The 26,625-nt window shown below is 38.5% G+C and overlaps 1 protein-coding gene across 2 annotated transcripts in view; it reads right to left on the bottom strand.

Moving 5' to 3' along the window:
* LOC101673740 (phospholipid-transporting ATPase FetA-like) overlaps positions 1–26,625 on the bottom strand; it is a 115,506-nt gene that overhangs the window by 24,102 nt on the left and 64,779 nt on the right. For both annotated transcript variants that reach the window (XM_004747511.3, XM_045081556.1), the window contains 8 exons: positions 23,789–23,861; positions 23,345–23,415; positions 22,179–22,261; positions 20,289–20,447; positions 17,749–17,837; positions 7,621–7,817; positions 4,299–4,507; positions 3,517–3,560 (listed from right to left, as the gene is read on the bottom strand). In XM_004747511.3, the coding sequence (XP_004747568.2) occupies positions 3,517–3,560; positions 4,299–4,507; positions 7,621–7,817; positions 17,749–17,837; positions 20,289–20,447; positions 22,179–22,261; positions 23,345–23,415; positions 23,789–23,861 (925 nt within the window). The remainder of the gene's footprint in view (positions 1–3,516; positions 3,561–4,298; positions 4,508–7,620; positions 7,818–17,748; positions 17,838–20,288; positions 20,448–22,178; positions 22,262–23,344; positions 23,416–23,788; positions 23,862–26,625) is intronic.

Below are 26,625 nucleotides of genomic sequence, written 5' to 3'. Positions count from 1 at the left end.
GAATTCATTCTGCATTGTAAAGTTCTATGGGTTTTGAAACATGCATATTTTAATGAATCCACCATGACAGCATCACACAGAATAACTGCACTGCCCTAAAAATCTCGTGTGCTCCACTGCTTCATCTCTCTCTCCACCTCTCTCCCCAAACCCCTGGCAACCACTGATCTTTTTACTGTCTTTACTGTTTTGCCTTTTCCAGGATGTCATATAGTTGAAATCATACAGTATATGCCTTTTCAGATTGGCTTCTTGCATTTAGCAATATGCTAAGTGAAAATTTAAAGTTCTTCCCTGGGGCACCTGGGTGGCTCAGTCATTAGGCATCTGCCTTCGGCTCAGGTCGACAGTTGCAGGGTCCTGGGATTGTGCCGCACTGGGCTCCCTGCTTAGCAGGAGGCCTGCTTCTTCCTCTCCCACTCATCCTGCTTGTGTTCCCTTTCTCCCTTTCTCCCCCTGCTTCTCTCTCTCTCTCTCTCTGTCAAATAAATAAATAAATAAAATCTTAAGAAAAAAAAAAGTTCTTCCCCGGGGGACCTGGGTGGCTCAGTTAGTTAAGTGTCTGCCTTCGGCTCTGCCATGATCTCAGGGTCCTGGGATCAGCTCTGCATTGGGTCCCCTGCTCAGTGGAGAGTCTGTTTCTCCCTCTTCCTCCTCCTGCTTGTGCTCTCTAATAAATAAATATAATTTTTATTAAAAAAAAGTTCTTCCTTGTGTTTGTGTGTATGTGGCTTGATAGCTCATTTTTTTTTACTGCTGCATAACATTCCATTGTATGGATGCACTAAGCATTATTTTATTTTTTTTAAAAGATTTTATTTATTTATTTGACAGAGATCACAAGTAGGCAGAGAGGTAGGCGGGGGTGGCGGGGTGGGGGAAGCAGGCTCCCCGCTGAGCAGAGAGCCTGATGTGGGGCTCGATCCCAGGACCCTGATCCCAGGACCCTGAGACCATGGCCTGAGCTGAAGGCAGAGGCTTTAACCCACTGAGCCACTTGGGCGCCTCAGCATTTTTTTAAAGAAAGGGAAAACTTGAGTTGAGGGGAAAGAATCACATTAAGGAGATAACTTTTAGATACTAAGAAAGAGAGAGCTTAGGACTGACTGAGGTTCCTGAAGAAGTGGGAAGGATGTGGGAAAAAAAGAATTCTCATATACTTTGGTGGGATTATTAACTGATGCAATCTATCTAGAGAGCAATATGGCAATGTTAAATGCATTAAAAATGTGGCCACCCTTTGACCAGCTTGTATTCCCTACAAACTACAACTTTGTTTATATTGCCAAGGTCATTACCAGAGTGCCTGGAAGAGGACTGAAAATAGAAGCAGAAGCAGAAGAAGAAGAAGGAGAAGAAGGAGGGGAGGAGGAAGAAGAAGAAGAAGAAGGGGGAGGAGGGGGAGAAAGATATTCTTTCCCATTCCCAATATTTTTGGAGAGATATAAATGAGGCAGTAGTTGGGAGCTGGAATTAGCTATTTGGTACATAAGTCAAGTGGCTAAGGGTTTGGAACTGGTTCTAGAAGGAAAGGGACAGGGTAAGGAGTACCATGAAGGTAAAAGAGAAAGCCCTATGAAGGGATGCTTAAAATCAAATCCATAAACATAAACTGAGATTTAATACTTGAGAAAATAGTCAGAATGAACCAGCTAGAAATAGGAAGAATGAATAGGAAGATATTTTTATAATTGTGTGAGTTAGGACTATTAAATATATCACAAATCCTAAAACTATAAAGGAAAAAGACTGACAGACTTGGTCACACACATTAGAAACTTCTACACAGAAAAAAATGATAAACAAAACCCAAAAGACAAAAATGGGGAAAGTAACTATAACGTATGTGCCAAAGGAAGAGTTGGTGTTTTTACTATATAAAGAGTGCTTTCAAAAAAAAAAAAAAAAAAAAAAAAGAGTGCTTTCAAATAAGAAGAAAAGGGCAAAGAGTATGAACAGGCGACTCATAAAATATTATAAATAGGAAATTAAGTGGGAAGGGGAAGGAAAATAAGGACATAAAAATGATTCAATCTGATTAGTAAACAGAGGAAGATAAATTACATGAGATGTCATTTTTTACCAATTAAATTTCTAAAGATTAAAAGATGATTAATACCTAGTACTGATATGGATATGGGAAGAAAAGAATTCTCAGATACTTTGGTGAGATTATAAATTGATGCAATCTATCTAGAGAACAATATGGCAATACTAATGCATTAAAAATGTGGCTACACTTTGACCAGCCAATTTCAATTCTAGGACTTTATTCTAAAGAAATAATTATCAGAAGAAGAGACAAGAATGTATATACCAAGCTGCTTACCACAATATTATTTATAATAGCAAAAGAAAATGGAATAAAAATAGGGGGTTGTTTAAATAAATTAAGGTACACTAATACTATTGGATATGCCACTCATTCAAAATGATGATGTAGACCTAAATTTACTGACATGGAAACAAGACTACAATATACATCAAGTGCATAAAAAGGAGGGTAAAAATAGCATACATGCTATAATGCTTCTTCTTTCCTTCCTCTTCTTTCTTTCCTTCCTTATTTTCTTTCTTCTCCTTCCTTCCTTCCTCCCATCCATCCATTCATATGTCTATCATTAGATCTCGATGTATATGTGCATATACACACATGAAAAATATCTGAAAGAGTATACCTCTAAATTTTACACTGGTTTTCTACAAGGGATTGAGTGACTTTAACTTTCTTCTTCATACATTTCTGTATAGTTTGGACTTTTTTTTTATAGTGAGCATAGATTATTTTTTAAACAGAACAAACAAAGGTATTTTCATTTCATTTTATTTTTCTTAATAGTTTTTTTTTAAAGATTTTATTTATTTATTTGACAGAGAGAGATCACAAGTAGGCAGAGAGGCAGGCAGAGAGAGAGAGAGGAGGAGGCAGGCTCCCTGCTGAGCAGAAAGCCCAATGCGGGACTCGATCCCAGGACCCTGAGATCATGACCTGAGCCAAAGGCAGCGGCTTAACCCACTGAGCCACCCAGGAGCCCGGTATTTTCATTTTAAAACACAGATTTCAAAATAAGAATTAATCAACAAATGGGAGTTTGAACTATAAAATATGAATGTTTAAAATGCAAGGAATTCTTGGGATGCCTGGGTGGCTCAGTCAGGTAAGTGTCTGCCTTCAGCTCAGGTCATGATCCTGGAGTCCTGGGTTTGAGTTCTACATTAGGCTCCTTGCTCAGCAGGGAGCCTGCTTCTTCCTCTGCCCCCTGCTTGCGTTCTCTCTCTTTGACAAATAAAATCTTAAAATAAAAAACAAAAAAAACCCCCACAAACCCAAATCCCATTGAACAAATGGCCTACAAATAAACATAGGCCATTTGTACAATGCTTTCTGATATTACGGAGCCAATAAAAGCTTTACTATTTCAGGAGCTAAGGGACTCCCAATTTGTGTTAACGATGTTGCTATGCAGCACAGCCTTAGCTCCCACATGCATTTTACAGGGAGCTGCAATCACTCACCTCAGAGACTTCTACTCTTGGTCCATTCTTGTCATAGCCATAACCTGTTGGTAAAGAAACAGAGCAGAGACTTGGCAAGGGTTTTATTTTATTTATATATTTTTATTTATTTGACAGAGAGAGAGAGACTCACTGTCTCGAGAGAGGGAATACAAGCAGGGTGAGTGGGAGAGGGAGAAGCAGGCCCCCTGCAGAGCAGGGAGCCCGATGTGAGACTCAATCCCAGGACCCTGGGATCATGACCTGAGCTGAAGTCAGATGCACTGACTGAGCCACCCAAGTGCCCTTTGGCGAGGGTTTTAAAGAAAGGTTTAAATTTTTTTGTTGTGGTAAAATACATGTAACATAAAATGTTAACTATTATTTAGCGTACAATTCAGTGGCATTTATTATGTTCCTTTGATAGCTTCTCTCAAGCCTGCTTATTGGTCTGAAGTAGAGATTAGCAGCTTCATCAACATGCTGGTTTCTCCGTCTGATTTAGTATGAGTGAACTGACACTCTCAAGACATCAGGAATACCTTGAGAACAGAGATTAAGTCTTGTACATCTTGGTATTTCCAATTTCCAACACAATGGTTTACCTCTATAAGGTGTTAAATAAATGCTTTTTGGTAAGCAGGTAAATGGAGGGATCTTTGCCTAGCGAATAGGGAAGGCTGAAGATTAAGAGGTAAATGTGAATTTCAGAGGCATATAGATTTAGAGGGAGATTACTCTTGGAAACAATTTGCAAGGTAGAATTTCCCTAGGACTCAGAGAAAGCAGGAAGGCATGCATACCATAGATTATCCCATTAATAGAACACTTATTGAAAATCATGATGTTCTGAGTCAGGGTTCCAGTTTTGTCGGAGAACACATATTTGACCTGGCCAAGTTCCTCATTAAGGGTGGTGGTGCGAGCCTGTGCTGGTGTGTCCTTTGGTGCATAATACATCTTCCGATCCCAGTTGATATAGCAACTGTTGCCCAATCTTATTATCTCAACACTGAAGAAAGCAAGAAAAGAAGGGTCCTGGGTCAGAAGAGATCAAATATATCATCTTGGTTTCCTTCTAAACAGTCCTATGATAGGTCAGGGTGAGGACCTGAAAATCAGAGTATCTTCCTTGGGAACCTACCAGGGATTTTGAAGGACTCTTCCCACCAGCCAACCCAATGTAATTCTGATTTTGACTATTATTATTCAGGGCTTTACCACCTGAGACATACTTAATTTTGCTGAGGCATAACCCCTTTTCATTCTTTCTTCTTCCAAAACATACCCAGGAAAAGTAAAATATTTTGAATTTCTGCAGTAATGCAAAGCCTGACAGAATTAAGAACTAACTACTAAAAGGCTGCCTAGGTTAAATTAGAGGATTACTGTAACTGTCATGTAAATCCACGGTAAAGAAGAGAGAGAAACTTGAAACACTCAAACTTCTTTGTACAGAAGAAGGGAAGGATGTCTGAAAATTAGAAACAGCTGATTATAGAAGCTGACCTGATAAATTTCCAGGCAGACCCAGTCTGCCTGTGGGGTAGCTTCTCCCTCACCACCAACCCTAATAGTGTCTTCCTTACTTTATCTGAATTTTCCCTATTGCCTATTCACATTCCTCTTCTATTCCAAGTAAGGAACATTATAGATTCTTTTTTTTTTAATTAAAAATTTTTTAAAAGATTTTATTTATTTGACAGAGAGAAATCACAAGAAGACGGAGAGGCAGGCAGAGAGAGAGAGAGGGAAGCAGGCTCCCTGCTGAGCAGAGAGCCCGATGCGGGACTCGATCCGAGGACCCTGAGATCATGACCTGAGCGGAAGGCAGCGGCTTAACCCACTGAGCCACCCAGGCGCCCTCTTTTTTTCTTTAAATTTTTTTTTAACATTATAGATTCTTTATGGTTAACAAGCATCTTCATTTTAAAACAGTTAAGATTTTTAAGGGGCCTCCTTCCTATCATTATTCATGCTTAATGTGTGTTAGTTTTGATAGCTTCTAAGAGACAGCTGCATTGAGCAATGTGGATTTTTTTATTTCAGGTGAGGTGGGAGGGTTCTAGCCCACATTATTGACTACTAGACCTCATGCACTGACTTTTGATCCCTCCCTTCCTTGCCATACTAACCAACACAGCAATTTCTCTAAACCCAAACATTTAATCAGATTATTTCTATCCTTAGAAAGGTCTTTCTGGCTTTTAGGATAAAATCCAGACTACTTGTCCTGGCATTTAAGGCTCTCTTGGATATGATATTAAATTACCATCCAACATTTTATCCTAGGCTACTCACTGTTCTCTGACTAGATCAAGCTTTTAAAAAACACCAAACCTTCACACAAACTGATATTTCTGTTTGCAATATTGTTTTGCTATTTTTACTTGGTGAATTCTACTCTTTTCTCAAGTATCAGTTTGATTGTTACTTTTTGGAAATCCCCAAGGTTCTCCAAGTAGAATCAACCCATTCCTCTTCTAGTCTCCCACAGAATTCCCATACATACTCCTATTACATCATTTTCTATACTGTACCATAATTTTTTAAAGATTTTATTTATTTATTTGACAGAGAGAAGCACATTCAGAGAGGGAACACAAGCAGGGGGAGGGGCAGAGGCAGAGGGAGAAGCAGACTCCCTGCTCAGTGGAGAGACTGATACAGCTGTCTGGTTATTCATGCTTCTATTTCTTTCTTTTTTTTTTTTCTTTAAGATTTTATTTATTTATTTGACAGAGAGAGATCACAAGTAGGCAGAGAGGCAAGCAGAGAGAGAGAGGAGGAAGCAGGCTCCCTGCTGAGCAGAGAGCCCGATGTGGGACTCCATCCCAGGACCCTGAGATCATGACCTGAGCCGAAGGCAGTGGCCCAACCCATTGAGCCACCCAGGCACCCCATGCTTCTATTTCTAACACCTATTATAGTGCTTGGCACATAGTAGGTGCTCAATAAATATTAAATTAATAAGATAATTTTGTCACTTAAGGTGCTTTTCAGGTTGGACTGTCACAGTGCAGGGCTTAGGAAACTTGGAAAGAAGGATACAAAAATGTGTCTGGGTGCATATTGTGAAAGGGAATGATGAAAACAGAAAAAGGAGATCAGAGTAAAAATTTATTCTATCTATTTCAAATTTTTGTCCATGTAAAGGAGGAGGAAACATCTTTTTCTGTACCAACTTTTAGAAACCAGAATTTAGGTCATAATTATACCTACCTACCATTTGTCACATTGTTTCTATGGGAAAACAGAATGTGAGTTCTGATTAAATGATTTACAAATGAATATTTGGAACCTATCTCATTGATTAACTGTGGCTCCCTGGCTTGTGCTTTAGTATCACCCAATTTCTGTACATTTTTTCTAATTATTGTATGGGTTTATATGTCTTAGTCTTTTTTTTTTTAAAGATTTCATTTATTTATTTGACAGAGAGAGATACAGTGAAATAGGGAACACAAGCAGGGAGAGTGGGAGAGGGAGAAGCAGACTCACCATGGAGCAGGGAGCCCAGGACTCTGGGATCATGACCTGAGCCAAAGGCAGATGCTTAACGACTGAGTCACTGAGGTGCTCCTATTCATTTACATTATAAGCCATTTAAGGGTAGGGATGATTTTCTTTTGTATAACTCACATAGTATCTAGCACAGTATCCTGGATATGGAAAGCATTTACACAATCTCTAGACATTTTTTTTTTAATCCTTGGATAAGAAGTTTGGCAGTTTCTTATCTTTTTTTTTTTATTATTATTAAGATTTATTTATTTGAGAGAGAGAGAGAAAGAGAAGCACAAGCAGAAGGGAGCCAGGGAGAGGGAGAGAGAATCCCAAGGTTACTCCACATTGAGTGTGGAGCCAGATGTGGGGTTCAATTTCAGGACCCTGAAATCATAACCTGAGCTGAAACCATGTTAGTCTTTTAACTTACTGCGCCACCCAGGCACCCCATTTCTAGACATTTCTCAGAGTGTTTTGTACACTGGGCACTGTGGGAAGGAAACAGTTAAAGAGCACACAATCTATGTTATCTAAACATTCACAGTCTATTTGGTAAGTTAAGCAGGAAGTAAAAGTCAGTTTCTCCCCCTATAACACAAAGTGGTCAAAAAAGCCTACCTGACATAAAGGGAAATGGGCACCATAGTGTTGAGAATAATGAAATAGGACCAGAATGTGAGGATGGCAGAGACAAATGATGAAGACACATATTCTTCCCATGGTAGAAAATCCTGGAAGTAGTAGCCTTTCTTGTTCTCCCAAATGCCATGCCCAATTGCTAGGATAAAACACATGCCACCTAAAAACAGGAAAATCTGAAAAATCAAAAAAAGAATTAACATTTCGTCCAAGACATATGCTGCTTTAGACCTACCTTTTGGAGACTTATCTCTCAACAAACTTCTCTCTCTTCCTGGAGGTGAGGGCGGCCCTATAGTTCATAGGCTCTAACCAGTACTACCCAGAATAGGAAAAAAAAAAAAAAAAAGCCCAGCAGGAGGCATCTTTGGGACTTTGAAGGGAAATAAAAGTAACTAAACTAGGGGAGCTTGGGTAGCTCAGTCGTTAAGCATCTGCCTTCATCTCAGGTCATGATCCCAGGATCTGCTGGGTGGGAAGCCTGCTTTTCCATCTCCCACTCCCCTGCTTGTGTTCCCTGTCTCACTGTGTCTCTCTCTGTCAAATAAATAAATAAAATCTTTAAAAAAGTAATTAAACTATATTAAACACTTATTAAATATCAGCAACTGTGCTGAGTACTTTATGTATATTATTTAATTTAATATTTATAAAACCTCTTTTTTAGTAATAGATAAGGAACTTGATATTAAAAACAGAAAAGTGTTTTTCCTAAAGTCACTTTGCTGCTAACTAGCATGGAACCCAATGTGGGGCTCAATCTCATGACCCTGAGATCATGACCTGAGCCAAAACCAAGAGTCAGCTGCTTAACTGACTGCACCATCCAGATGCCCCTAAAGATAATACCTTCTTACCCAAGATCATGGTTCCAAATTAGCTCAATCTGCCATCAGGTTGAGAGAGAAAAGGGTATAGAGGGACAAGGAAGCAAAAAAGACAAATTTGAGAATGATGTTTAGAAAAGAAGTTTGGGAAGAGGAGATAATCTTCCTGAACTCATTTTTCAAGGCCAGATTACCCTGGTACCAAAGCCAGACAAGGACACTACAAGAGAAAAAAACAATAAGCCAATATCTTTGATGAATATAGATTCAAAACTTCTCAACAAAAATACTAGCAAACCAAAGTCAACAACACATTTAAAGGATCAAACATTGTGATCAATTGGGATTTAGACACTAATGAAAGAAAGAGAAGATACAAATAAACATAAAGATATTTTATGTTCACGGACTGGAACAATAAACATTGTTAAATTCTATACTACCCAAAGCTATCTATAGAGTCAATGGAATGCCTATCAAGATTCCAATGGCATTTTTTTCCACAGATATAGAAAAATTAATCATAGAACCCTATAGAATTTCTATAGAACCCTAAAAAACTGTGAATGGCCAAAGTAATCTTAAGAAAGAAAACTAAGCTAGATGCATCACATGTCCTCATTTCAGACTATATTACAAAGCTATATTAATCAAATCAGTATGGGTGCCTCAGTTGGTTAAGCAGCTACCTTTGGCTCGGGTCATGATCCCAGTGTCCAGATCAACCCCCACATCGGGCTCTTTGCTCAGTGGGAAGCCTGCTTCTCCCCTGCCTGCCGCTGTCTCTGCTTGTAGCTTGCTCTCCACCACCCCGCCGTATCACATCAATAAAAGCTTAAAACAAAAACCAAAAACAACGTATGATACTCTGGCATAAACACCAATGGAACAGAGTCAAGAGTCCAGAAATAAACCCATGCACATAAGGCCAACTGATACTGGACAAGGGAGGCAAGAAAGCTCAATGGAGAAAAGACAGACCCTTCAATAAATGGTGCTCAAAAAACTAGATAATCATATGTAAAAGGGTAAAACTGGACCCCTATCTTATACCTCTCACAAAAATTTACTCAAAATGGATTAAAGGCTTAAATGTAAGACCTGAAGCCATAAGATTCCTAGAGAAAAAGCTCTCTTGACAGCAGTCTGGCAATGATTTTATGGATGTGACAACCAAAAGCACAAGCAACAAAAGCAAAAATGAATAAGTGCGATTACATCAAATTAAAGTCTTCTACACAACAAAAGAAATGATTGACAAATAAAAAGGCAATCTATGGAGTGAAAGAAGATATTTGCAAATTGTGTATCTGATAAGAGGTTAATATCCAAAATACATTTGGAAGTCATGTAACTCAACAGCAAATAGCAAAAAAGCAAATAATTCGATTAAATAAAGGGCAAAGGACCTAAATAGATAAGAGGTTTATTTTTTAATTAAAATTTCTTTTAAGATTTTATTTGTTTATTTGTGAGAGATAGAGTATGCACACACAAGTGAGGAGGGGTGAGGAGCAGAGGGAGAAGGAGAAGCAGACTTCCTACTGAGCAGAGAGCTGTACATGGGGCTCCATCCCAGGACCCTGAGACCATGACCTGAGCTGAAGGTAGGCATTTAACCGACTGAGCCATCCAGGCACCCCAATAATAGGTTTCAAATATTTGTTTCGTATTTAGATTTCAAATGCCCAAAAGGTATGTGAAAAGATACTCACATCACTAATTATCAGGGAAATGCAAATCAAAACCACAATGAGATGTCATCTTAGAAATGCTATAATCAAAGAATGTTAGAATGGCTGTAATAAAAAAAAAAAAGAGAGATAACACGTACTGGGGGGATGTACACTGTTGATGGGAATGTAAATTGGTACAGCCGTTATGAAAACAGTTCGGATGCTCCTGAGAAAATTAAAACTAGAACTACCGTATGATCTAGTAATTCCACTTCTGAGTATATATCCAAAGGATATTAAATTACTATCTTGAGGAGTTATCTGTATCCCCATGTTCACTGTGCCGTTATTTACAAAAGCCGAGTCATGGAAATCACCTAAGTGTCTACTGACAGATGAACAGACAAAGAAAATGTGTTACAAACACACACACACACACAGAGGAGTATTAGTCAACCATAAAAAAGAAGAAAATTCTGCTATTTGTGACAACATGGATGAACTTTGATGGCAGTATGCTAAGTGAAATAAGTCAGAGAAAGATAAATACTCTGATACTCTATATGTGGAATTTAAAACAAAAACAAAGTCCCATAAAAACAGACAGCAGATTGGTGATTGCTAGGGGCTAAGGGTAGGTGAGGAGGAGTGGGGTGAAGATGGTAAAAGACCACAAAGTTCCAGTATAAGATATTTAGGTTCTGGAGATGTAATGAACAGCATGGTGACTAGGCCTAACAATCCTGTATTGTATATTTGAAAGTTGCTGAGAGAGTAGATCTTAAAAGCTCTTACCACCAAACTAACAAACAAAAGAATTATACCTCTGTGAGGTATGAATGTGTTAACTATCCTTAGTGTGGTAATTACTTCACTATATATTTGACATATGCATATATCAAATCACTGTATGGTACACCTTAAACTCATACAGCATTACATGCCAATTATATCTTAAAATATATGTATATATGTTCTTTTTTGACAGCTTCTTTGGCTCAGCATAAATTTTTTTTATTTTGAAATTTATTTATGTTTTTGCATCTACTGATAGTTTTATTGCTGAGTAGCCTTCTATTGTATGGATATTGCACAATTTGTTTCCTAATTTGTTAGACATTTGAGTTTTCCCAGTTTATGGCTATTGCAAAGAGCTGTGCCAAACATGTGTGCACAAGATTTTACATGGATATATGCTTTTATTTCCTTAGTAAATATCTAGAATTGGACTTGCTGGATCCTACAGTAAATTTATATTTTACTTTTTAGGAAACTGCTAAATGCTTTCCAAAGTTGTTGTACAATTTTACATTCCACTTACGTTAGATGCCCACATACCTTTAGAGCAGACAGATATGATGTTACTGTTGAACCATTTCTAAGTCTGCTCAATGATCTTCATACCTGTGTACTTTGTCACAAAGTGTAACTAGCTCAAAGCAACACATTCCCACTGCTAGATGGCTGGAGTTCTCATCTTTGAGTTGCTGATGGGAAAAGTACTTGTTTTTGAGGAGAAAGTCTTTGAAGACAAGTGTATAAAACGCAGAAGGAGTAGGTCTAACTGAGACCATTCTCAGAAAATGAGATTTTAAAAAACTTTCTATTATGAAAAATTTCAAATATATATTAAGTTATATAAATGGTATAATGAATACCTATGTACCCATCACTCAGTTTCAACAACTATCAATTCATTGCTAGTCTTACTTCATTTAAACTTCCTCTTCCCCTTTTCTTAAAAAAAATTTTTTTTAATGATTTTATTTATTTATTTGACAGAGATCACAGTAGGCAGAGAGGCAGGCAGAGAGAGATGGTGGAGAGAAGCAGGCTCCCTGCTGAGAGAGAACAGAGAGCCCGATGCGGGACTCGATCCCAGGACCCTGAGATCATGACCTGAGCCGAAGGCAGAGGCTTAACCGACTGAGCCACCCAGGTACCCTCCTCTTCCCCTTTTACGCAAATTTCTCACATTATATAATTTTATCTGTTTAATATATACCTTTAAAGGATATTATTTAAACACATAATCACAATACTTTTATCACTTAAAAATTAAAAGTAAATCCTTAGTGTCATTCAATATTTGAGATTTTAGTGTTGAATGAGTAATGGGATGGGGGAGAACCAAAGAGAGGAAGACTGAAAAAAAAAATTAAAACCTGCTTTTATTTCTAGTCAAATGCAGATTCATACTGAGTAGCTGAGCTCTTTGTGATGGTCTCTCTGGAGCTATAAAACCGTTTCTTCTCAATCTTATTCCTATTTCTTTCTCCTTCTTTTCAATGTGAACTCAAGGCTATCCTCATTATTCAGATCAAGCCTCAATGATGAATTCTATTGGTCCCACCTTCCTTTTTGGATAATCTATGTGGCCAGCATTAAATTTGAGTCCATATTTGGCACTATTTCATCAGCTCCAGTGGGAGAGAAAATGGGGAAGGTAAAAGAATAAATTATTATTTATAAATAGAGATTTATTTATAATTTATTTTTTGGTTATAAATTATTAAATTAATTATTTCTTTCAAAGCTGTGGGAAAATATTACAGGGGAACTTCAACCTGCTCATCTCTGTTGCCTGGATAACTGAGAATTACCCATGATTTCTAATGATATGCCCTGCCTCTACTGTGAGACCATGAGTCCCTCAGGACCAGATCTTTCTGTTCAGATTAAGCCACCAGAAAGGAAAATTACCTCTATGAGACCAAATTCCATAGGCAGAGCTTCCCCCTCAGTGTGAGGCCTGTAGGGGCAGGACACAGTCTGCTCTTTCCTCATTCCCAGAACTTTTCTTGCTATCCCAAGGCTTTCTAAGCCCTTGCAGATGTTCTATGTCTCTTATTGTGATGGAGTTTATTGGTATGTAGTCTCTAACACTTCATCTTGCTTCTTTTCTATAGTTAGAAACAAATAAGTAATTGGTTGTGACTACAAACCCCAGGTTATTTGTTTATTATCAGAGCCAGTCAGATCCAAGAAGAGCAGACAGCATTCCATTTCACAAAAAGTAGTACCAGTAAACGCTCAGAGATACTCAATTTTGTCACTGTTGACAAAACTAACAGAGTACTACTAAGGATGTCCCTGTCACAGGGGAGCTCCCAGGTTTCACAGGCAGCTGTAAACAAAAACTATTCCTTGGTCCTTTGACCTTCACATCTGCACTTTTCATTGTTCCTCCCCCAAAATATATTCTAGATGTCTGGCACCACTCAAATTTCAAACACTGCTTCTTTACTCAATAGACACACTCCTACTTAATAGAGTGGGGTTTAGAAAGCAGTGTCACTGTCACTGGGGGGAGAGAGGGGATCAAACTCCAGCTCAGTTGGGGCTCATCAGGAAGCAATTTTGCTAAATATGCTTTTTGTATCTGCCAGATTTTCCCCTAAGAAACATTTCCAAAAATGAAGAAAATGAAGTGTTTAAACCAGGTAAGATTTGTGCTGCAGCTTCAAGAACTGAGAGTGCATTACATCTAATTACATTAACAATCTCCTGGCAATAAATACCATCTAAACAAAACTACAGTGCTGACAAGAACCTAGCTAATTCAAAAACATTTCCTCATTTAGCAACCATTCAAAAGGTATTTCCTGAGCATTATTTTGGCACTTCCAAGAATATAGAGATGAATATGACTTAATTTCTACCTTAGAGTTCATAATTTGGTAGCTCAGATACTCATTTATTTTCTTCATCAACTCAACAAAGAATAGTAAAGCTCTGTTATGTATCAGGCATAGTTCTAGGGACTAAAGATGAAGTAGTAAAAACAAAACAAAAAAAAGGACAATGTCTTTACTCTCAAAGAGTTTACACTGCTGTAGAGATAGGTGACCAAGAGATAGGAAGTTAAAAAAAATTAACTAGTGCTAAGTGCTATGATGAAAATAAAACAGGTTAACAGAATAAAGAAGGTCTTGGTGGGAGTGACTACTTTAGACAGAAAAGAGGCTTCTTTGAAAAGGTAGCATTGAACTATGAACAAGAAGCAAGCCATGCAAAGATCTGGGGCAGGCCTTGACAGCAAGGGTAAAAGTCTTAAGATAGTAACGGGTTTGTTTTTTCACTTGATTTGTAGTTTTCCTGGGTATAGATTTCTGGGTCAAAATAACTTTCATTAAGACCTTAGAAGGGATGATCCTACTAATTTCTAGGACCCAGTTGTATGAGTAGGAAATCTGGTACCAACCTAATTCTCAATTTTTGGTTGGTATCTTATTCTTATCCTTGTGAAGATTTTGAGGGACTTCTCTATACCTTTGAAGCTCTAAGATTCAAGATGCTTATTGGACACTTTAGATCTGAAACTCATATCCTTTTTGAATTTTAGGAAATATTTTTCTATTATTTCTTGACAATGTTGTCCCCTCCATTTTCTCTTCCTGATACTCCTGGTAGATGAATTTGGGGGCTACTGGTTTGGCTTTCTATTAAAAGGAAGTATTTATCTAATACATTTTATCTTTTTATTAGAGAGTTCTTTGACTCTTTATTTCAGTCCTTTTATTGGCTTTTTAAAATTTCAGCTATTTTTACTTCTCGAAATTCTTTTCTATTGCTCTTAGATTGCTTTTTTCTTTTTCCATTTTTTAGCAACCCTATTCTTCTTTATTTATGCAGTTGTGTCTTCTAAGAATAGTAATAAGAGTTTTTGGAAGTTCTTTTCTTTTTTTCTGAATTGTGTCTTTTCTGGGGTCAGTTATTCCATTTGTTCCTCCTTATCCTTTTCTTTTGTGTTCCTGGTTTCCTTATAGTCTACTTACAAATATGAGTAAAAGAGCAGTTTAATCGTTATAGGTTGGCTTGGTTTCTTTTGGTTAATTTTGTTTCCCCAGTAGGCCACTCTCCTGAATGGGAACATGGAAGCATGTGTTTTGTGTAGGTAGGCAGGAAGTATTATTGACGGAGCTCACCTTCAGGTGCACAAGGAACATGCAAGCACATTTAAGCCCCATAACTACCTACCTACCTGCCTGCCTACATGAATTATGCTATTTATTTATTTGAGAGAGAACAAGAGAGTGGTGCACATGTGTTGGGGAGGAGCAAAGGGAGAGAAAGAGAATCCCAAACAGACTCCCTGCTAGGTGAGAAGCCTGCTGCAGAGCTTGATCCCAGGATCCATGAGATCATGACCTGAGCCAAAATCACAACCAACTGAACCACCCAGGTACCCTGCCCCTTGAATTTAAAATAAAATGAGTTTTACTCTAAAGTGATGTGATACCCATATTAGAAGCACTAGTACTCTGAGAAAGGTTGTAAATTTCCTTAGAAAGCAGTTCTCTTGTCTGAGACTGGAAGGCAAATACATTTGTTATTGCTATATACATGCTACAGGGGTGGCAGGGTGGTACAGAGGATCAATTGTTGCCCACGTTGTTTTATGGGCAGTTTTAAAATTAACTATCTCAATCATTATCCCACCTACCACTTCTGTTCTCCATACCTGCTGATGCGAGCTTGGAGCTATTACCAAGTTCTATCAAGAAGAATGCATTTGCACTGAAGCTTTTAATACTCTGGTTTATCTATCAGTATCATCGATCTAGTTTCTGCCTTCCAAAAACTCAACACCTTGGGTCTGCTGATGGTTCATCTCCTGTCAGGGCTGTTAGGTATTTACTTCGCATTTGTACTTCTTTATAGTCATTTCATTAAGCTTCTCAATGTTCTTCTTAAACTGGATGCCCAAAACTGGACGCAGTAGCCCAGATAATATTTCATACTTTCTGAAGGAAAGGTTGCATGAACGACCATAGAAATATAGGAATTTATAGCAACTACTCTGCCAGCTTAGCTGCCCCCAGCATTTCCACTGACTCTCTGTTGCCTCTATTTTGTGAGAATCTGAGCAGAGAACTACATTCTCTCTCTCTGGAGACCCTCACCGCAGGTACCTCAATACTCCTGCTCTAATCTGCACTGGAGTTCTCTAGGCTTGCTATTCACCTATCTTCCTAGGACTCCCTTTCACTTGTCCCCATGTTTTTGGGCTTCTACAATCTTTCTTCTTCGTTTACTTTCTTGTTTTGCTTAAGTATACATACTAGGAGCTTCCTAAGAGGAGAGACATGATGAATGAATAAAATTTTTTGAGGTTTTACAATATGGATATTTCTTTATACTTGAATTTTATCAACAGTTTCCCTAGATTTAGAATTACAGGTTACAAGTAATTTTCTCACACACCTTTGAAGGCATTGAGATTTATCTTCTGCTGTTGCTGTTGAGAAGGTTAATGGTATTCTAATTTTTGATCCTCGTATATGACCGTTTATTCTTCTCCGGAAGCTTATGGGGTTTGCTTTTTAGTTTTAAAATTTCTTCATATGTGACTATCTGCCTTTTAAACAGGACTTGTCCCTCTAACAGATATCAAGTATTGTCACTGACCTTCAGATAGGTAAATAAGTAGGTGAACCTTCCTGGGCATATGGGAGACATCTTGTTTTGAAAATATTTTAGTCTAGGCTAAATGACCTAATTTAGTACCTAAAAATACATGTTCCTAATACTGTCAGAGGCGTATTTACCTATGTCATCTTCCTGAATTCTCAAATGTGATTGTCTTCCTCATCAAGAAAACAAGAAATGTCATTTTGTTTCAATTGCTGCAAGCTATGCAGACAGTAGAAAGAAAAAGAGTGTATACTAGCTTCTGGTCTCAAAGCTGAATGAACTTTCCTAATTGTCTTAAACCCCATTTACTAAATCCAGAAGATTTAGGGGAAAAAAACAGTGACATTTCCCATAATTAATAAGGGAGAAGAGGCAGTTTATAATTCAGATATTAATGAGAGATATAGAGAAAGAAAAGACATTTTTGAATTTCCAGTCTAAGCAATAGAGTAAAAATAAAAATGAAAAGTCATTAAATTAAGTAGAGGCACCACTGAAATTGCTGTTATTGCAAACAAGTCTATATCTAATAAGAATGAAGGTAACTTGTATAGGGTAGCACAGAAATAAATCTTTAATTTAAGTTTCTGTTACCAAAGCTATTATTGTCTGTTGAGTGTTTTTCAAATTTCATTTCTTAGCAGCAGAATCTATTTTCCAACTGAAATTTTACAGAGCAGATAAATATCAAGCTGCTTTTCTTGAAGTACAATATCAGGATGAGGGGGCCAGAACAAAACTCACTTGATCTTTTCAATCCTCCCTAGGACAGACCTTAGACTCCTCTAAGGAAACAGTTTGAAAATCATCTTGTGTTAAGTAAGGTGTTCTATTAGTCTAAGTAAAGTTTTCTTAAAGTGCTCATGAGTAATACAGGCTATGAGGAGATAAAAATGTGTCAGTGTCTAAAGCAGGGTCCTTGATCCATTCCAGAATCACTAATCAGAGCATGAAATCTTAAACAAATTGTGACTGTCATCTACAACAGAGGTGTAAACTAGAGAGAGACTCCCTTGTAAACCAGCTCTGTTCTTTCCTGCTTCTGGCATTAGGAAATAGCATACCCAAAACTGCTTGAGTTTTTCAAACAACTAAAGTTAGTGGGAAATGCCAGCTACTGCCATGGAAGGAAGGAAAGCATGTCTATTTGTAAAGAAGCAAAAAAAAAAAAAATGTCTTTAACTTACCCAGAGCACGAGGACATTTAAGAGATGGTCCATGTGTGTCCGCTTAAAGGTAGACTTTCCACAGTTCTGCATTAATTTGGTGTCTGGTCCTAAGTGAAACAGGGAGACCAGCTCTTAGAATCATTGAATATCTCAGAGGATTGAAAATGGATTGAAATATACACTTATGATCACCTAATCAAACCTCTCACCAATGGCAGGGGGTAATATAGGTCTGGAGAAAGGCTTGCAGTTGGTGCCAATAACTAAAAAAATGCACATTTTGTTTCTAAGGATTATCTCAACTATTTCTGCAAGTACATCAATGTTGACCCCTTTTTTTTTGCAGCACCTTAGTCTAATCTTCCATAGATGGGTTAAGTCAGAATAGGAGCCCCAGGGTTTTTTTTTGTTTTTGTTTTTTAAGTTTTAATTTCAATTCCAATAACTTAACAAGCAGTGTTATATTAATTTCAGGTGTACAATACAGTAATTCAACACCAGAAGCCACAAACGTATCATCATCGTCGTCTGGTTTATTTAGCTTAGAAAAGAGATTTTTTGATAAGGAGCTTTCCACCTTCTTTTGACGAAACCCTCTACTGGGCCAGGCTCTATTTCAAGTTTCTAATTGGCAAAGGAAGAACAGAAAAGGCAATGGCAGTGATTTCTTCTGAGGTGGAAGCTTTTCTGGGGCTGAGAAAGACTATATTTCTTCACAACAGGCAGATGGTAAGTAGAAGTAAAGAGTTTTAGTGGCCAGTGGGACTACAGTTGGGTATTACTGACCAGAAATATGGCTGTACATAAAATGTAAGAGGTTTGGAAGAAAGTATAAGCAGCAATTTCTCTGGTTTTTACCACCTGATTGTTATTTTTACATGTACTCTAATGAAGGAATTTCATTAATGTTTATAGATGAGGGAGCTTGAACTTCCCTAATAATGTGGGCAGACACTGAGAATACAGGGCATAAGCTAAGGCATTTCATGAAGGGCCTGAAGTCATGAGGAGTTTGTCTCAGAGGCTGGAAGCTACAAGGGACAGGATCTTCCAAGGGTCCTTAGAAAGAATGACCCTACCTCATGTTTCAAGAAGGATGTGGAGATCACGGTAGAACCTGGGAATCATGTAGCAGGAACAGCAACTAAATTCTGAACTTCAAGATGTTCTTCTTTTTTTTTTCTTTTTTTAAAAAGATTTTCTTTATTTATTTGACAGAGACAGAGAGAGAGAAATCACAAGTAGGCAGAGAAGCAGGCAGAAGGGGAGGGAGAAGCAGGCCCCCTGCTGAACAGAGAGCCTGATGCGGGGCTTGATCCCAGGACCCCAAGATCATGACCTGAGCCAAAGGCAGAGGCCCAACCCACTGAGCCACCCAGGCACCCCTTCAAGATGTTCTTAAGTGGTATCAGTTCTCCTTTGCTCTCAGTTTCCCAAAGCTCCAAGAGACTTTTCACTAACATTTAAACGAAGAGTTAATTTCTGGTTTGCGCTAAATTTGTGCTGGTTGGCAGCCTCACTGCCATTGCTTTAGAGAGAAACCCTTTGCTGAAAAAATGAGCTTTTTCTGAATGGTGATGTGTAGGAGTAGCTGCTGAAGTACAGTGAAGAAAATAAGTGTACGTCAAATCTTTTGAGTTTGGAGTTAGTCACCCTAGAAGCTGTCACTATAACTCAAGAACTAATGAAAAAAGTTCCACCAAGGCCTCCCTAGAATCTCAAGCTTCTCTCTAGGGTTTGGATCTCATTATTTTCTGTAAAAGTGAGACATCTAAGATCCCCCTGTCTAAGGGTGAATTCTTTAGAAGGGGAGCTATGAGTTGAATATTCACCGTGGTAAATCTTCCTTGATGCTTTTTTCAGTGCTCCCCATCCTTTAACTATGGTTGTCGTCATCAATGCCCATTGTCACCAATGCCCATCATCCCTAAGGGCACAGTGTGGCGCAGAAACTTCCTCCATCTTTCCAAACACATTAAAATCCACCAAAAACCCTTCACCAGGTATAAGGGATTATGGTTCTAAATGACATCTGAGGAGGGGCCACTGCTAATGATTCACATGTGCCTTTTCTGTGGCTTGAATCCTCACATTTTGTATTCTTCTCCATAGTGAGCACCATGTGTATTCTCTCCTGGGAGTAATCCACATATATACACTCTTCTTTCATATGTTCCCCTCTCACATGGTAATTCCATGTGTACTCTTTATATATGTTAACCTTCTCCTGTGTCCAGATATGATTAGAAAGACTCATAAGTGCCTTATGGTATTAGAACACAAAGACTTCCTTTAAAAAGGCAGAGCTGATAATGTTGGCAGCTCATTTCTTGGCGGGGGGATGTCTTTTTTTTTCTTTTTCTAAGAAGAAAGGTTTTTCTTAAATATTCCATCCTCTTGTCTACCCATTTATCTACCTCCCTTTCTGTTTGTCTCAAAGCCATGGTATATGTACATCTGAGTCACATATTTACATCCTGGAAACTGAGTGCTCATAAATTGATCATGAATGGAGTATAGCAGGTTGGGGGTCTGACTATGACTCTCAGGAGACGTACCAGTGTAAATCACCAAGCCATAGCACCAATCTGTATTCCTGATGATGCAGCCTCGGAGTAGCAGCTTGTCATGGTCCAGGGTGTAGTTTTTTCCCTTAAAAGTCAGTATTCCTGTGAATTTGTCCAACTTGTTATTGGGAGACTCACACCTTACTTTTCCTGAAGAAAAATGAAGGAGTAAGAGTCCAGGCTCTGTAATCTTAGGCCTTTCCTAACAGTAGGCTTAACAGAAAAGAGGAAAGAATACCTCTCTTTCAAAATGCCTACACATCTTTTCCTATCCTCTCTCAGCTGCTGCCCACTTCTCACCAGCTTCCTTTAGAAAGGCAGACAAAGATTTCTGGGCACCAAAGAAGAGTAATTCTGTATGGGACATGGGTCATCCAAAGAGAGAAAACCCCACATGATACCTTATCACCATCAGTACTGACAGATCATATGATCTCTGAATCTGAAGAAATTAAAAACTACTTAAAGCAAATGTAGTATTTTTATCAATGTGGAAATATTTTTTTTTTCCTGATTACTAAAGTAATATATGTCTTTTGTAAATACATATACAATACTAAGGAGGAGAAAGGAGAAAGTAAAATTGCCTGGAGATAAGTGCTATTAATCTTTTGAAGTACATCCTTCCAAGTTTTCTATAGATGTACTTGTAAACATATATGCTTCCAAAAACAAGCTTATGTTATTTATTTATGTATTTATTTATTTATTTATTTAAGATTTTATTTCTTTACTTGACAGACAGAGATCACAAGTAGGCAGAGAGACAGGCAGAGAGAGAGACAGAGGAGGAAGCAGGCTCCCTGCTGAGCAGAGAGCCTGATGTGGGGCTCAATCCCAGGAACCTAAGATCTTGACCTGGGCTGAAGGCAGAGGCTTTAACCCACTCAATCCCAGGACCCTGAAATCATGACCTGGGCTGAAGGCAGAGGCTTTAACCCACTGAGCCACCCAGGCGCCCCAATAAGCTTACGTTATATACACTATGCAGAGTTGACTTTAATAGTTTTTTTTTTCACTTAATGATATGTTCTGAATATTTTTTCCATGTAAAAAATATCAACTTACACAGGAAAACAACATGTGTTGGAGAGGTTGTGGAGAAAGGGGAACCCTCTTACACTGTTGGTGGGAATATAAGTTGGTGCAGCCTCTTTGGAGAACAGTGTGGAGATTCTTATTTTTATTAAAAATAGAACTTCCCTATGACCCTGCCATTGCACTCCTGGGTATTTACCCCAAAGATACAGATGTAGTGAAAAGAAGGGCCATCTGTATCCCAATGTTTATAGTAGCAATGGCCATGGTTGCCAAACTGTGGAAAGAACCAAGATGCCCTTCAACAGATGAATGGATAAGGAAGATGTGGTCCATATACACTATGAAGTATTATGCCTCCATCAGAAAGGACGAATACCCAACTTTTGTAGCAACATGGACGGGACTGGAAGAGATTATGCTGAGTGAAATCAGTCAAGCAGAGAGAGTCAATTATCATATGGTTTCACTTATTTGTGGAGCATAACAAAAAGCATGGAAGACATGGGGAGTTAGAGAGAAGGGGGTTGGGGTAAATTGGAAGGTGAGGTGAATCATGAGAGACTATGGACTCTGAAAAACAATCTGAGGGGTTTGAAGTGGCGGGGGGGTGGGAGGTCGGGGTACCAGGTGGTGGGTATTATAGAGGGCACGGATTGCATGGAGCACTGGGTGTGGTGAAAAAATAATGATACTGTTATGCTTAAAATAAATAAATGAAAAAAAATATCAACTTGCATATTGTTCTTAGTAAGTTATGAAGTTAGTTAAGTTACTGTACTTTATTTAACTAGTCCTCTACTGATAAACATGTTGCGGGGGCAAACCTACTTCCTAACTCACCATCAAAAGAAGACAGCAGCCCCAGGTTATCTTCCAAGTTACTGGTAACTGAGATGGACTGCTTCACTTTCAGGTTGGTTTCACTAAAGCAAATGGCACAGAGTCACCAGAGCACAGGACACATGCACAACAGCAGCAGGGGTCCAGTTTCTCCTACTTCGTCATGGGATTTTAGAATATAGATACTGCCAGTAAAGCTTGGATTACAGGTTTGAGCTGTAAGAGTCACATCTACTGTTCTCTCTCAAGGTCAGTATTGAGGTAGATGGCTCCACAAGGAAGCCAAGTGTTAGCCCACTCAGTCCCCTCTCCCTGCTCTCATTCCCTGCAACACACCACCTCTACTTCAACCAATCCATGAAATCTTCCCGGTCAGGTGCTCTTGATCAAGCTGAAGAGACATCACAAAACAACGTGAAGGTGGCACCTGCTTCCTTAAAGAATAAGGAGCAGGTCTTGGTAAGACTGCTGCACACATTTCCAAGTAAACATACTCCTCACTTCATAAATAGTTATAGGACACATGAAGGAATCCCAGTTAACCATTTGTTGATACAGGAATTGCATAGAGACAGAAACAAAAATGGAAGCCACATTTCAAAAACCTTGTGAGCACCAAGAGGAATAGTTGTAAGAATGCAATCGATAGAAAACCCTATAGGACAAGCTCTCTGAAGATGGCCTCTATCTTCCTAAGACCTTAGCTTTTGCATGTTAATTAATCTCTACCTTAAATCCTTTATAGAACACGGTATTTTATCAGTAAATAATTGCCCCCATGCTCATCCTCCCCACCCCCTTAACTCCCACTGGAAACTTCGGAACTCTTAAAAAAAAATTCTGAAATTTTACAGTTCTATTCACCTCTTTCTTATCACTCAGCATTACTGAATATAGCCAGAGTGTCTCCAGTTTAGAGATTGAGAATATAGAGTTTATTTGTTCAGATTCTGCACCCAGTGGATGCTTGATTATTGCTGTTAAGAGCTCAGTCTTAGACTTGAGGTCCCAAGGGCCTGGCCTCCTCTTTTCGCTTATCTGGATATTTCTAGCATCTTTTGCACTTCCATCTGAGAATAAAATTTATTCTCTGCATCATGCTCTCCCTCAGTGAGATATTAAGGTGGCTCAGTTGTCTTAAATGACTATCAGGAAGGAACACTTACCCATCCAGTTCTGCTGTTTCTATATATGTCAGACCATAGGGCTCACTGCTAGAGAGTAATAGCACATCAGCCTGTGGTCAGAAAAGTCAGAGAAGGTAAGGAAAGCAGGAAGGCAGACTTTTAATATTACAGTGTGACAAAAAGCAATTACCTCATGAACAGATATTCATCCTAAAAATTTTATAGATACTTGGTTTGTTCTCTTTGTCTAGGACCCACTGCTGCTACCACACACAGCCCCTCCTGAAACAAGTCATTCTTTATCTGTAGCTGTGGTGAGAGACAGACAGAAACGGGCTTCTTACCACAGGAACTGTTAATCTCTGGATGCAAAGTGAGGCAGACAGAGGTCACCAAAAGCAGGGGCCACAGCAGTGCTAAAAGGGTTCCTTTGTACTCACTCAAGTCAAAAAAGAAAAAGCCACAGCCCAAAGAGGTACTCACCGTGACAGGCTGATTATTTTTTAGTTTTATTATATCTCCCACTTGAATATTCATCCATTTGTCTTCCTTTATCCTGTAAGAAAATGGGCCCTGAATGCCTGCTCTGAGAATTTCTCCACAGTTCTGCTTTGACAATCAAGAAAAGAAATAAAAAAGAGAAAGAAAAAAGCTGAGATGAAGTCAAGACTTATAGGAGAACCAAACTGGTTTGTGATGAATCCTTGCTATAATCAAGAATGGGACCCATTTCTCTTGACTTCAGGTTATAATGATTTTCTAAAACTCTATGGCACTTGTAGTCATATGCACACATAATTATTCTTTCACTAAAAGGAATGTGCATATTGTAAATATGTATATATGCATATGGTAAAAAATAGTTCAACTAATACAGAAGTATATAAAAGGAAAAAGTCTCCTCTCTCCCCTGATTTTCGTTCTGCTTTTCAAGGTAGCAACTGCAATTTTTTTTTTAAAGATTTTATTTATTTATTTATTTGACAGAGAGAAATCACAAGTAGACAGAGAGGCAGGCAGAGAGAGAGAGGGAAATAGGCTCCCTGCTGAGCAGAGAGCCCGATGCGGGACTCGATCCCAGGACCCTGAGATCATGACCTGAGCCGAAGGCAGCGGCTTAACCCACTGAGCCACCCAGGCACCTGCAACTGCAATTTTTTGTTTTCCTTTCTAGAAAATATCAATCCAGTAATACAACATATACATTTAAAAGTTACACACTAGATACATAATTTGCTACACTTTGCATTTTTTATGTCTTGCAGAGCACTTATAGAAGATGTGCCTCACTATTTTTTTTGGCTCACTATTTTTGATAAAAATGTATTCTATCATACAGCTGTACCAATTTTATTTACTTATGTTAAAAATTGGATTGTTTTATTTTTTATTATTTTTTAAAGATTTTATTTATTTATTTGACATACAGAGAGAAGAATCACAAGTAGGCAGAGAGGCAGGCAAAGAGAGAGGGGGAAGCAGGCTCTCTGCTGAGCAGAGCCCGATGCGGAACTCCATCCCAGGACCCTGAGATCATGACCTGAGCCGAAGGCAGAGGCTTAACCCACTGAGCCACCTAGGAGCCCTATTTTTAAAAAAAAATTTTTAAAGATTTTATTTATTTGTTTGACAGAGAGAGAGATCAGGAGAGGGAACACAAGCAGGGGGAGTGGGAGAGGGAGAAGTAGGCCTCCCACTGAGCAGGGAGCCTGATGTGGACCCTGGGATCATGACCTGAGCTGAAGGCAGCTGCTTAACAACTGACCCACCCAGACGCCCCTGGATTATTTTTTTTAAAAAAATTCAAGTTAGTTAACATATAGTGTATTATTCATTTCAGGGTAGAGTTTAGTGATTCATCAGTTGCATATAATGCTCAGGGCTCATTATATCAAGTTTCCTTAAAATTGGATTATTCTTGACCCCTCAAATCCTCACTTCCTACAAAAGGCAGATGGCAGTAGGAGCAGATTCTACGGTAGTAACTGGCTCTCTCCCCTTCCCTTTTTTGTATCTCAATTTCCCTAAATGCATAGAGGCCCTAAATCTTTCTGAGAAAGAACTAAGCAAGATAGACATAGTGCCATAAGCATTTTGGAAATATGAGCTATCTCTTTGTAACAATTTTGTTATGCTAAGCACCCAAAGATGTGGCAAAGAGAAGGCATACCTGGATGCCATTGCTTGTTTCACCTTCAAATGAAGCCTTGTTATCTGTAGGCATGACATACATCACAACTTTGCCAGACACACAAAGGCATGGGTTTTCTCAGAATGCCTTTTCTGGGAAGATAGCTTCTTTAAGAAGGGCCAAACTTCTTTTATCCAAAAAAAAAAAAAAAAATCTTTTATATAAATTCACTCTTTCTTTTAGACAATTTTCTTCCAGTTCCTGGGTTACATTTCTTTAAATCTTTTTACAAATTCAATTTTCTCTGCCTGTTATTATTTTTAATAAGATTATTTATTTATTTTTGTGGGGGAAGGGCAGAGGGAGAGGGAGAGAAAGTTTTATGCACTCTCACAACCCTGAGACCGTGAACAGAGCCAAAACCAAGAGCTGGAGGCCCAACCAACTTTGCCACCCCTCCCTGCATGATACAATACAAATGTAAGACTTTGTTGTAAAACCACTATTTATACATCCTCCTTCCCTTGGTTTCAAGTGTCATCTTTACGCAGATAAAATCCTATACCTTTACTTATTTTTGTTACTAATTTTCGAATCTGCTTTATAGTTTTGTAAGGGAGTAGCTACAAGACTTGCAGAAAAACATCTGAATAACTGTTTTGCTTTGTTTTGATGCCACATTCACTTTTGCTAGTTCTCTGGCATTCTATCTGCCATGATTTTCATCAGTAAAATGTGGCAAGAAGAGCTACACCATTTGGGCTTCTCCAAAAGATTTAACAGCTTATATTTTATTACATAGGAGCTTCAAACGATTACCATTTTTTCCCCTGGACATTATAACAATCATGTGTCCCAAATTTAGGAGAAGGAAAGATACTGCCTTCTGGTTTAAAATATTAAATCCTGTTATGCCATAAGAATACTTTCCGGGCATTGCATTCTAACTTTTGGTTTAGAAAACACAACCCGAGAGCTAGAGAAGGCAACTCCAGAGGAGACCATTCACATTACAGTCTCTTTTTTTGGTGAATGATACCTCCTGAAGTTCTGTGACATAATGGTACCTTTTCTACTACCAGCATTTAGAAATGCTAGATATGCTAAGGCAAACATTCTTTCAAAAGTAAGGCTACGCTTACCACAAAGTAAGGAACCAGGAGAAACAAAACGTTACAAAACAAGGATC

The sequence above is a fragment of the Mustela putorius genome, unplaced genomic scaffold, assembly GCF_011764305.1.
Source record: "Mustela putorius furo isolate JIRA1106 unplaced genomic scaffold, ASM1176430v1.1 tig00000580_pilon_pilon_pilon, whole genome shotgun sequence".
In the NCBI taxonomy this organism is placed as follows: domain Eukaryota; kingdom Metazoa; phylum Chordata; class Mammalia; order Carnivora; family Mustelidae; genus Mustela; species Mustela putorius.
This window is presented reverse-complemented; position numbering and strand designations above follow the sequence as displayed.